At 41.1% G+C, this 13,550-nt stretch overlaps 1 protein-coding gene across 1 annotated transcript; it reads left to right on the top strand.

Moving 5' to 3' along the window:
* Nucleotides 1-1,933: 1,933 nt before the first annotated feature.
* Nucleotides 1,934-13,088, top strand: LOC106877932 (MIT domain-containing protein 1). The gene is made up of 6 exons (XM_014927008.3): nucleotides 1,934-2,472; nucleotides 3,892-3,993; nucleotides 5,913-6,049; nucleotides 8,475-8,561; nucleotides 10,182-10,300; nucleotides 12,289-13,088. Exons 1-6 carry the CDS (start codon nucleotides 2,352-2,354, stop codon nucleotides 12,446-12,448), a joined length of 726 nt encoding a protein of 241 aa, XP_014782494.1. The 5' UTR covers nucleotides 1,934-2,351; the 3' UTR covers nucleotides 12,449-13,088.
* The last annotated feature ends 462 nt before the right edge of the window (nucleotides 13,089-13,550 follow it).

The following is a 13,550-nucleotide window of genomic DNA, read 5'->3' as shown; positions in this document are numbered from 1 at the left end:
CGATGGCTAAATATGCTAGAAATAGCAACGAAGTCTCTCACAAATTACACCCTGTCGTATAGACAGGTTGATGTTCTCGATCAGTCTAACGAATTTCTAGTTGCTCGCCAGGCATAGACAAATGAGTTAAGAAGGGAAGAAGCTATCTGATAATGTGGTCCCATATACGATAATGACGATTAGAAGTTCTATGATTATAGCTTTACTCAATCACAGCCGAACAACAACTTATTGCTCGTAAAACATATTTGGTTTCAATTGCAAGGGTGCTGGATATCTGGTCAACCCAGACAGACAGTGACATGATTTTTATAAAATTCCTCTTTCTCTTAATTCCCATTTAATCATCATGCAACTTTATATCGAACTCATTTCCCCACTTTATTTTAATTCCACCTCTTGAAGTTTCTCAAATTTACGCCCGCCATTTGTTGTGCAATCACTACAGCTATCAGGTAGAAGAGTTGGTTTAATTATGTGAATTGTATAAAGTATAAATGAAAATCACTTAAAGTGGATGGAACTTACAGAAGAGGGAGGTATGAGATGAATGGGTGGGGGGGGACTGATATCGAGATGCTGAATTCACAGAGGAGGTGACAAAGGACCAAGATGTGTGACAATATGAGGAACTTGAGAAGACCTCAGCAAAACTGAGCTCTGGAAGTGCCACTCACTCCAATGAACCAAATTACATCTCGTAACATGCTACATCTGCCTCTCCTCATGCTCTTGCAGCTTTCCCCTCTCTCTCTCTCTCGTCTACTCCTTGTCAATTGCATCATTACAATCCTGCTGCTCTCCACCTCGTCTATATCCCTCAATTCATGACTCGTCAGTTATCACCCCTCAACACTACCCAATTTTTTTTAATAGTTGCAGGCTGACTCGCCATTACCTCACCTTCTACTCCCTATACAACCTTCCAGTCCCGTTACACACATCTACTCACTCTGTCTTGAGGGGCCACTTGGAAACCTCACCTCCACTGTCTATCTCTTCGTATCTCCGGCTGATCATTCTCTCCCTCCCCTAACAAAAGTGAGTAACCATGCCATTCTTCTACAAGGACCTGTTCTGCCCTGCTCCTTGATCTCATACTTTAACCCATCGTCCCCTAGCATAAAACTGACCTCCTCCCTCGGAGTTAAGTGTTTTGTGAGCTGCGTAGTGCCAGTGACACACAAAAAAAGCGCACCAGTTTATATTTTCGCATTAATTCTAGAAAATTTCATTAAAAATAATCGATTTTTCAGAAAGTTTTAAGGAAACTAAGTCGGCGGTGGGGAGCACTTGTGTGAGCATGCTTACATCGACCCCAGTATTTGACTGCTATTCTGTTTTAACAGCCTCGAAAGGATGAAAAGGGAAATTAAACTGCAAGATTTGAACTCGGAACGTAAAAGCCCAGAAGCAATGCAGCTGCGCATTTTTGTCCGACGTGCTAACCATTATGCCAACTCACCTAAGTTGTTAGACAAAGGGACATAATTCCAACTAAATCAAAATTTTGGTATTGACAGACAATGCAGAGTGGAGTGAGAGCAACAGTATGTGTGTCTCGGCGATGCATACTCTATAATGTTCGTTTCTCTACATGATTTCGGTTGTGATTGCAGTCAGCAATACCTTGGGCAAGTGTATTCTATTATAGCTTTGTGCCGACCAAAGTCTTCAGAGTGAAATTTGATAAATGAAAACCACTGTTCCTGTGCTTGGACGGCAGAATTTCACACAATTAGACACCATCATTTGATCCAAAATACCTTTAGCGGAGTATACATTGCGTGCATCTGAATTTGAGCCAGGTCTCTGGTTTGTAAATAACCTTCTTCGGCTTTCTTTAACCAATCTCAGAGGCCCTGATAGGGGATAATGGGCACGTGGCTTAGTGTTGCACTCACTATCACAAGATCGTGGTTTCGATTCCAGAACCGGGGGTGGGGGGGGAGGTTGTGTTCTTTAATAAAACACTTCATTTCACGTTACTCCAGTTCACTCAGCTATAAATGAGTGACCCGGTGAAGGACTGGCGTCCTGTTCAGGAAGAATTTTGTTATCTCAGTCACTTATACAATATAGAAACGAGGTAACGAGTCCTAGGAGTCCCTGCACTTGAGACTAACGTCCAAGGGTTACTTTTACCTTTGGTTAAGCACTAGAAGAAGAAACAAAGTAAGATTTCGAACTAATCAACTTTAAAAGCAGAAACGTTTTTTCGTCTTACACCGGTGTTTTAAAAAACTATTACAGCTTCCTTCTAATTACTTTCGGTTTCAAGTCTACATTTTCCTGTTAAAAGCTAAGTTTAAATTTGCTACAATGTCGAGATAAAAAAAAAAGTATCTAGCATGGAAGAGTCAGCAATTAATGTTCTAAAACGTGCAGTGGTTTTAGACCAAGAGCGGCGGTTTGACCAAGCAATAGTTTGTTATGAACAAGGAATCGGTTTGTTGTTAAAAGCAATTAAAGGTAAATATTGTTTTGTTTCTTGTGGTCCTGAACTAGGATTGCACAGTTTTCATAATGGGGAAACACTTTATAAGTTAGAAATTACACTCGACGGATGCAGCAGGTGATCTGATTTATTTAATTATATTTTTACGAGTCAAAACGAAAGACTCCTCAGATACGTGCCTGACTGGTTTCCTCATAACTTTCAGAAAAGTGAATACTTTTAAATAAAATCTTCAACAAATACTCATGACGACATTGACTTTTACCGAAAGATTGCCAGTAATAATGATTATTATCTAATAGTAAGAATGTTAACAAATGAAGACAGTATTGTTACGCTAATAATAATTTTAAACAAATGGAAATATTGTATAATAAGAATTCTTAGCCAATGCTCGACCACATCTAATTTACGGCTATTCTACACATATATATTCTTTTCTAGGCACAACGCCCGAAATATTGGGGGAAGGGGCCAGTCGATTAGATCTACTCCAGTACGCAACTGGTACTTAATTTATCGACCCTGAAAGGATGAAAAGCAAAGTCGACCTCGGCGGAATTTGAACTCAGAACGTAAAGACAGACGAAATACCGCTAACGTTTCTTATTTCGTTATTGCCCACAAGGGACTAGACATAGAGGGGACAAACTAGGACAGACAAAGGGATTAAGTCGATTACATCGACACCAGTGCGTAACTGGTACCTAATTTAATCGACCCCGAAAGGATGAAAGGCAAAGTCGACCTCGGCGGAATTTGAACTCAGAACGTAGACGAAATACCGCTAAGCATTTTGGCCGGAGTGCTAACGTTTCTGCCAGCACGTCGCCTTTCTACACATATGTACTGTATTGCTCAGGTGGAGGCTATATTATTTTATACTTGTCAATGACGAATGGTGGTTATTGTATTGTCTGTGCCGTCACACCTAATGTCATCAAATTTCAAACAGGGGTATAACAAAAGTTTTCCATTAAGATTTGTGATTAAATTAATGAGTAAGGTTAATATTTATAATGAATTTGTCACACCTAGCACATACACCCCAGTTTGTTTGATATTTGTCCTCATCTTGTTTGTTGTTAACACAACGTTTCGGCTGATATGCCCTCCAGCCTTCATCAGGTGTCTTGGGGAAAATTTTGAACCTGGGGCATGGGTTGGACAGTTTAACTGAGGACGAGCAAGCCAGAAGGTTATACCAGGCTCCAATCTGACCTCGTAAGGTTTCTACACCTGGATGCCCTTCCTAACACCAACCACTTCGAGGGTGTAGTGGGTGCTTTTTACATGCCACCAGCATTGAAAAGATTTTTTTTAAATCTCCCTCCCTTGACTGTTTTATTGTTTCAATGTTGATTTCTTCCAAGACTGAGTTCTGACATGCAGTGTTTTTGTTTCGTTTTATTTTTTCCTTCTTCTTCTTGCAGGGTTCACTGATAATGTCAAGAAAGAGAGGTACCGAACTAAGATTAATGAATACATGGGTAGAGCAGAGAAGCTTAAACAAGCAATGATAAAACTAAAGAATGGTATGTTGTTTACTCTTTATCCTTTAGTTGTTTCAGTCATTTGACTGTGGCCGTGCTGGAGCACCACCTTAAAGGGCTTAGTTGAATAAACCAACCCCAGTGCTGTTTTTTATTTTTAAGTCTGGTACTATCAGTCTTCTTTGCTGAACTACTAAGTTACAGGGATGTAAACAAACCAATAATGATTGTCAAACAATGGTGGGGGACAGACACACACACACATACATTCATATATATATGTGTGTGTGTGTGTATAAAGTAAAAAAAACCCTTCAGTCATGAATGGCCATGGGGATGCACCTAGAAAGTCCCTTCTGAGGCACAAGTCCAGGTTAGGTTGTTTTATGCAAGACCAGCAGTCGCCCATGCATACCAGCCTCCCGTCTCCATGCCACCAGTGTTATCCAAGGGAAAGGCAAAGGGGCCGAGACAGCTTGGCACCAGTGACATCGCAACTCATTTCTACAGTTGAGTGAACTGAAGCAACATGGAATAAAGTGTCTTGCTCAAGAACACAACACACAACCTGCTCCGGGAATCGAACTCACTACCTCATGATTGGGAACCATGCGCCTTCATTATACATATATTATATATATATGTATATATTTATTCTTGTTTCAGTCACATGACTGCTGCCATGCTGGAGCACAGCCTTTAGTCAAAGAAATCGACCCCAGGACTTATTCTTTGTAAGCCTGATGCTTATTCTATTAATGTTTTTTGGCGAACTGCTAAGTTACGGGGACATAAACACACCAACATCGGTTGTCAAGCGATAGTGGGAGGACAAACACAGATACAAACATATATGTATATATATGATGGGCCAATTTCAGTTTCCATCTACTAAATTGATTCACAAGGCTTTGGTCGGCCCACGGCTATGGTAGAAGACACTTGCCCATGGTGCCATGCAGTGGAGCTGAACCTGGGATTATGTGGTTGGTAGGCAAGCTCCTTACCACACAGCCACTCCTGTGCCTATATATGCCATCATGGAAAGCAGACGTTAAACAACAATGATGATGATTTGTCCAAAGTGGTGCACAGTGGAAATGAACTTGAGACCACATGGTCGCAAAGCAAGCATCTTACCCACACAGCTGTGACTGTACTTATATTCTTACACGTCTACACTTACACTCTTTTACTCTTTTACTTGTTTCAGTCATTTGACTGCGGCCATGCTGGAGCACCACCTTTAGTTGAGCAAATCGACTCCACGACTTATTCTTTGTAAGCCTAGTACTTATTCTATCGGTGCCTTTTGCCAAACCACTTAGTGACGGGGACATAAACACACCAGCATCGGTTGTCATGCAATGCTAGGGGGCTCAAACACAGACACACAAACATACACACACACACATATATATATATATATATACATATATACGACAGGCTTCTTTCAGTTTCCATCTACCAAATCCACTCACAAGGCTTTGGTTGGCCCGAGGCTATAGTAGAAGACACTGGCCCAAGGTGCCACGCAGTGGGACTGAACCCTGAACTATGTGGTTGGTAAACTAGCTACTTACCACACAGCCACTCCTATGCCTATGTATGTTAACAGATACATGCATACACACGCATACATCATATACATGCATGCACACAAACACATACACACATGGTATATACACGCACACACAAACACATCATATGAACACACATATACACACACACATTATATACATGCACACTAATGCATCTCTCTCTCTCCCTCTCTTTCTCTCTCCCTCCCTCTCTCCCTTCCTCTCTCTCTCTCTCCCTCTCCCTCTCTCTCCATCCCTCCCTCTCTCCCTCCATCTCCCCCTCCCCCCCCTCTCTCTCTCTCTCTCTCCACACACACACACACACACACACACACACTCACAAAGCTCTCTCTTCTGATTCTTCTCCATATTTCCAAACAGCTGAAAAATTCAATAAAGTCATTCAGATTGAAGAGGACTCCATTGGTCACAACTATTCCACAATATTCGGGGATTTACTGGACATTACCCTGACTGAGGTTGAAATTGATGACCCTTATATCCGTTCTAATCATCAGGTAATTTTTAAAACTTTTAACCCTCACCATTTCACATCCATTTATTCCATGCTTGCACAAGTCAGACAGAATTTGTCAGATCAGATTACAGTTGTATGCTCTTCCTGTCACCAACCCTCACCTGTTTGAAGGCTAAGTGATATTTCCCCATGGCCAGACATGTTTTTCAGGAAAGACTGGAAACAAACAACACTGCTTGTAGGACAGTGATGCTCATTTACAACCATCACTTAGCATCTAGACAAGGGTACGCATGCACACACACACACATACACACACACACACATACATACTTAAATACACATAATTAAGTTGGAGTGGCTGTGTGGTAAGAAGCTTGCTTACCAACCACATGGTTCCGGATTCAGTCCCACTGTGTGGCACCTTGGGCATGTGTCTTCTACTATAGCCTTGGACTGACTAAAGTTTTGTGAGTGGATTTGGTAGACGGAAACTGAAAGAAACCCGTCGTATGTGTGTATATTTGTGCCTTTATTTGTCCCCCCAAAGTAAACGGTGGTGCCCCAGCATGGCCGCAGTCTTTGGACTGAAACTTAGAGAAAAAATACCTTGTGAGTGGATCTGGTAGACGGAAACTGTAAGAAGCCCATCATATTTATATATATATATATGTATATATTTGTCCCACTCACCATTGTTTGACAACCAATGTTGGTGTGTTTATGTCCCCATAACTTAGCGGTTCAGCAAATAAGACCAATAGAATAAGTACCACGCTCACAAAGAATAAGTCCTGGGGTCGATTTGTTCAACTAAAAATGGTACTCCAGCATGGCCGCAGTCAAATGACTGAAACAAGAAAAAGAAAAGGATATGCAGTGGGCTTCTTTCAGTTTCCATCTACCAATTTCACTTACAAGACGTTAAGCCTGATGCTATAGTAGAAGACACCTGTCCAAGATGCCATGCAGTGGAACTGAACTCAAGACCTTATGGTTGAACAGCAACCAATGCTCTTATAATTTTACCACTTCACTACTCTGGACTAGTCCTTTATTTTTCAACCCCTTAAAGCAGTGCTTCTCAAACTGTTCTCATTTGTGACTCCATTTTTCATCTCGAGATTTTTCGTGACCCCCAGGTATTAAATATGAAATAACATATAAACTGAAACTCATGTGTTTGAATTTAATTTTCGCGACCCATAGTTTAAGAAGCGCTGCCTTAAAGGATAAATGGTAAAGCTGACCTTGGTAAGATTTGAACCCGGAGTACAGAGGAGTTGGGACAAAATCTGCAAAACATTCTTACCTTACCTTTGGGCCCTCAACTTCTTCATAGACTCATTGGAGCACTGTAATCATGGCATACAGTATGTCTTCGGCCCTTTTTAGACTTGCTGGAGCCCATCCCTCTCCTGGTCTGACCAATTTCTTCCTAAATGATAAGGAGACAGACAGGCAAAGCGATGTGGTCTTCCTTAACCCTTTAGCATTCATGCTCCTTGGCTGAATGTAATGTTTATTCTTATTGGTTTGAATTAATCATACATTACTCCATTACTTTGTGATTCTAATGCTGTGCTAGTTTATTTTTAGAATGACATTGTAGGATAGGTGTGAGAGGCCAGATCTGGCTGGTTTAAAACATAAAACAAGTAGAATACATGGACTGGATATGACCTGTTTAAAAGCCCTTCCCTCTTTATGGAGCATAGGCCATTGACAACTTTTCTTCAAAGTCCTCAACTCTGGGTTGTCTCCTGATGTTCTGAAAAGCAGTTGGCCTTACAACTTCTGCTTCCATTTGGCTTTTGCTGCACTGTGTAAGGCCTTCTTCTCTCAAGTCTTGTTTGTTTCAATATGTCTGGGATGCTTCTGTAACTCTGTTTTTTTTTTTTACTCAGGGTGTTGTTGGCACTCCGTCAATTACGACAACGAGGGTTCCAGTTGATCCAATCAACAAAACAGCCTGCTCGTGAAATTAATGTGCAAGTGGCTGAGCACTCCACAGACACGAGTACCCTTAACGTAGTTCTCGGGGATATTCAGCGTGACACAGTGTGACAAGGCTGACCCTTTGAATTACAGGCACAACAGAAACAGGAAGTAAGAAGGAGAGAAAGTTGTGGTGGAAGAGTACAGCAGGGTTCGCCACAAATCCCCTGCCAGAGCCTCGTGGAGCTTTAAGTGTTTTCGCTCAATAAACACTCACAACGCCCAGTCTGGGAATCGAAACTGCGATCCTACGACCGTGAGTCCACTGGGCCATTGCACCTCCACTACCCAGGGTAGGATGTTGGTTTTATGCAAACCTATTTTTATCTCTGGGGAAAGGTGGTTTGTATTACTTTGGCCCCTACTTTTTAACCTGTCCAGCACTGGAGGCCCTACCTAAAATATCATTGAAGGGTTTTTTTTTTACATGAGATATCAGTTATTTTTTTCATTTTTATTTCTTACAGATTATTAACTTCATACGGTTTTGTGCACTTCTACACAAGTCAGATGCAAACGTGAGGAAGATCATTCTAAACACAAGCTGTGAAAACGTAAGTATTGTTAAATAGGCGTAGGAGTGGCTGTGTGGTAAGTAGCTTGCTTACCAACCACATGGTTCTGGGTTCTGTCCCACTGCGTGGCACCTTGGGCAAGTGTCTTCTACTATAGCCTCGGGCCAACCAAAGTCTTGTGAGTGGATTTGGTAGACGGAAACTGAAAGAAGCCCGTCGTATATATATATATATATATATATATATATATATGTATGTGTGTGTATATGTTTGTGTGTCTGTGTTTGTCCCCCCAAAATCGCTTGACAACCAATGGTGGTGTGTTTACGTCCCTGTAACTTAGCGGTTCGGCAAAAGGAGACAGATAGAATAAGTACCAGGCTTCCAAAGAATAAGTCCTGGGGTCAATTTGCTTGACTAAAAGGCGGTGCTCCAGCATGGCCACAGTCAAATGACTGAAACAAGTAAAAGAGTAAACCAGAGGAGCTGCTCAAAATAGCAGCTAAATCTCTCCTTCTCACTCTCTCTCTCTCACACACACACACACACACATTCAGCCACACCTTTTTGCCTTCTCTCACCTCTGCCTACCTGTAATTTTGTTAACTTCCCCTTCTGTTTCTTTAATCTTCTCATGTCCTTTATGTTCAGGCTCCATGTCTAACTACCATGTAGCGTTGCTGTTTGTATACAAGCATTCTGCAATCTACGTTTCAGTCTAAGACAGAGAGAGACCTTTTGCTGCCAACAACAAATAGCTTTCAGAATAAGAAACAGGACAGGAAAAATTCAAACAACTATGCTTTTAGAACATCCTCCTCTGCTGCTAATTAGGCCACCTGGGTAACAGAAAGTACCTTTGACCTCTAGAGAACCTTCTCAATACTTGTAATAATCTATTTCCCATGTGCACTCAGTGTTTACTGCTTCAACACATTTGCCACAAATGTGCCAGTGGCATGTAAATAGCGCCATTTGAGTGTGATCATTACCAGCATCGCCTTACCGGTGCTTGTGCCAGTGGCACGTGAAAAAAACATTCGAGCGAGATCATTGCCAGTGCTGCCGAACTGGCTCCTGTGCAGGTGGCACGTAAAAAACGCCATGTTGAGCATGGCCATTACCAGTACTGCCTGACTGGCCTTCGTGCCAGTGGCATGTAAAAGCACCCACTACACTCTCTGAGTGGTTGGCGTTAGGAAGGGTATCCAGCTGTAGAAACTCTGCCAAATCAGATTGGAGCCTGGTGTTGCCATCCGGTTTCACCAGTCCTCAGTCAAATCGTCCAACCCATGCTAGCATGGAAAGCGGACGTTAAACGATGATGATGATGATGAATATCATCTTACTGTATTAGTCTCCCTATGATTCCATTGCATGTCAGGTCCATAGCTTACACTGGGTGCTCTGTATGGAATTTCTACCTACACCTTCATATATATCAAGCAAGGCTATTTCTTTTACTTTTTCCCTTTTTTTTTTTTTGTTTTTTTGGCAACACTTTCATTATTGCTACCTTCTTTTCTCCAACTTGCACACACTTCACCTATCTTACTCCCCTTTTTACACTCATACTTTTATTCTCTCTCTCTCTCTACCTCTCTCCCTCTCATCTTAATCAGTTTACTGTCATCAACCAAATTATTTCTCACTTTGCAGGACGAAAACAAGCAATCACAACAGAAACAAGCCTTCTCTGCAATTAGTAACAACCTCCTACAGAACAACATTGAATTAGTGGTCAGCTACAGTAAAACCTTACATGACCGAGAAATCAGGTGAGTGACACCTTTTAAATCAGTTGTTGCTACTGTTTTGTGATGAGCCTTTCTCAAGTTGACCCTACACACACACACATATACACGGTTAGCTAAGGGTGGCGAGCTGGCAGAAACGTTAGCACGCCAGGCGAAATGCTTAGCGGTATTTCGTCTGCCGCTATGTTCTGAGTTCAAATTTCGCCAAGGTTGACTTTGCCTTTCATCCTTTCAGGGTCGATTAAATAAGTACCAGCTACGCACTGGGGTCGATATAATCGACTTAATCCGTTTGTCCGTCCTTGTTTGTCCCCTCTGTGTGTAGCCCCTTGTGGGTAGTAAAGAAATAACACACAGTTAGCTAATCCTGCTCCATGCAAGAAATTCTTGTTTTAGTCTGATCTGGAACTTAAATATAAGGAACTTATTGTATACAGTGCTCAAGTGCACTACAACTCATTGAAAAACATCCCCAAAAGTGAACGGACAGTTCATAGAATAAACAGAATAATGTACAGGCGGTGAAGGAGTCATTAAATAAAGGGTGGGCACATCAGGTGTAGTGGTGGTGAATTCCGTGCTTGAGAAGACCCATCAAGCGGAGTGAAATCATAGTCGTGGCCAATGCCAGTGATGTGTAACTGGCCTGTTAAAAGCACCCTTCAATTGTTGGGCAATATGCAGTGCTTGTGAAAACCTAACGTTTCGGCTGATATAGCCTCCAGCCTTCATCAGGTGTCTTGGGGAAATTTTGAACCTGGGTTCTCATTCCTAAGGTATTTTTCGATGTTATTATTATCATTATTATTATTCAGGTCACTGCTTAGAATTGAACTTGGAAACTTGGGGTTAGCAGCCCATGCTCTTAACCACTATGCCATATGCCCATGGACAGTCCAATGAAAACCTGTCGAGCCGAGTGAAATCACAGTCATGGCCGATGCCAGTGCTGTCTGACCGGCACCCATGCCAGTGGCACGTAAGAAGCCTTGTGCGAGCGTTGGGCCTCATGGAGGCAGTGACAAGTAACCAAGACCTTTGGTGACATACTGTGGTTGTGTAGACCTGTCGAGCCAAGTGAGACTGTAGACGTGGCCAATGCTATTGTCAGGGCAATGACACTTGTGCCGATAGCATGTTAAAGACACCCAGTGCACTTTGTAGAGTGGTTGGCATCAAGAAGGGCATCCAGCCATAGAAACCTTGCCAAATCAGATCAGAACCTGTTGCAGCTCCCCGGTTGACCAGTTTTTAGTCAAACCGTCCAACCCATGCCAGCATGGAAAGCAAACATTAAATGATGATGATGATGGAAATTTTGAAGGTTGTAGTGTCCTGACAGCTAACAAGTGAGCGTGAAAAAATGTTTCCAAAAGTCATGGGTGTTGTGTTATTTTTTTCTGATTTTGTAAATGTATCCATGAGTACAGTTCTATGTTTAAGAGATGAGGAATTATGTACATTATTTACATTTTACGGATATTTCATGAAGGCTATCAGCCAAATGGTTGTGTTAACAACAAACAAGATGAGGACAAATATCCCTCAAATGTAAATTATGTATATCTATGAATGTTAGACAGAATTCGAAAAGGTCCCCAAGGTTGTTGTTAGAACGATGGGTCCCTGCAAGGTTGTGGGTATTGTATGGCTTTTGGGGTATCTTATATCATTTACTGGTTTCAGTCATTGAATTGTGGCCATGCTGGAACACCTCGTTGAGAGGTTTTAGTCTGGTATTTATTCAATCAGTCTCTCTTGCCAAACTGCTTTTATAGAGATGTAAACAAACCAACACTGGGTCTCAAGTAGTAGGGGGACAAACACAGGCACAAAGACACACACACACGTCTGGTACTTTATTTTATTGACCTAGAAAGAACAAAAAGTTGACGTTGGTAGGATTTGAACTCAAAGTGTAAAGAGTCAGAAGAAATACCACAAGGCATTTTTCCCAATAATCATAATGTTCTTAAAGATTTTTTTTCTTTTTCTTTCATTCCACACAGGTTCAATAATGGCTGGATTGTTAAGATTGGGCGTGGCCTCGACTACTTCAAAAATGTTCCTAAATTCAGCCTTGGTTTCTATGACTATGATCTCCGCCCTTGTCATGAGACAACTATTAATATTTTCCATGCCAAGCATGTGAAGGGAGCTGACGGTTGAAATTTATAAACCAAACAGCTATTTCTTCTTAAAAAACCAGCTAGCATTCTTATCGGGTCTATCAATTAATCTTTGGCCCGTTACTATGGAAACTGCTACTGGTTAGGGTTGGAGTTGATGCATTCCTTTTAAGGAGAAGACAGACTTTTTCCAAAGACCAAATAATTTTGAACAAAAGAAAAATCTATATTTTTCAATCTTTTGAATTGATTAACTAATCTCATCATCGTCAACTCTTAACATCCACTTTTCCATGCTTGCATGGGTCAGATGGAATTTCTTCAGCCAGATGCCCTTTCTGTCACCAACCTTCACTTGTTGTCAAGCAAAGTAATATTTTTCTATAGCCATACATGTTTTTCTAAAGATGATCAGCACTAACAATGGAGGCATATTTACAATCGTCACATGATGTCAGAAGAAGCGTACACATACACACACATTTCACCTGATGACATAGCTTAAATTCTGCATTATTTTGAAAGAATGTTTTCACATTTTGTATGAGTGCTGACATGTAAGTAGTTTATTTCTTATCAAATATGATAATATAACTTATTTACATGTTTTTGGAATTATGAAACATACTTGTCATAGTATTTGGGTTTTTTATTGTTAAATAAAGATTCATCGAAATATTTGTCTGTCATTTATAACTATATACACTCCTTATCACTTTCTCTTGTATCATCATCATCATCATCATCATCGTTTAACGTCCGCTTTCCATGTTAGCATGGGTTGGACGATTTGACTGAGGACTGGTGAACCAGATGGCTACACCAGGGTCCAATCTGATTTGGCGCCTGGTGTATATTACTATATATTCGACATGTTTTGCAGAACGATACATTAAGGACCTTTTTTTACGAGTGCCACACCAGGATTATTACTTGAATCCATATATTGTAACTGTTATATCGCACGCCTAGACTTCTCCCTCTATATCTATGTATTGGGCTAGCCTACTTCATCGTCTGGGAGCGTCGACACAACAGTGACATGAATTTATATATATATATATAGTAACAAACTGAGGGAAAGAAATCCTTCAAAGGGTTTTTAATGTAATCATCGTCGTCGTTTAACGTCCACTTTCCAT

Source organism: Octopus bimaculoides, chromosome 4, assembly GCF_046866305.1.
Source record: "Octopus bimaculoides isolate indiv1 chromosome 4, ASM4686630v1, whole genome shotgun sequence".
Taxonomy (NCBI): domain Eukaryota; kingdom Metazoa; phylum Mollusca; class Cephalopoda; order Octopoda; family Octopodidae; genus Octopus; species Octopus bimaculoides.
Note: the sequence above shows the minus strand (reverse complement) of the source record. Positions and strands in the feature narration are given on the sequence as shown.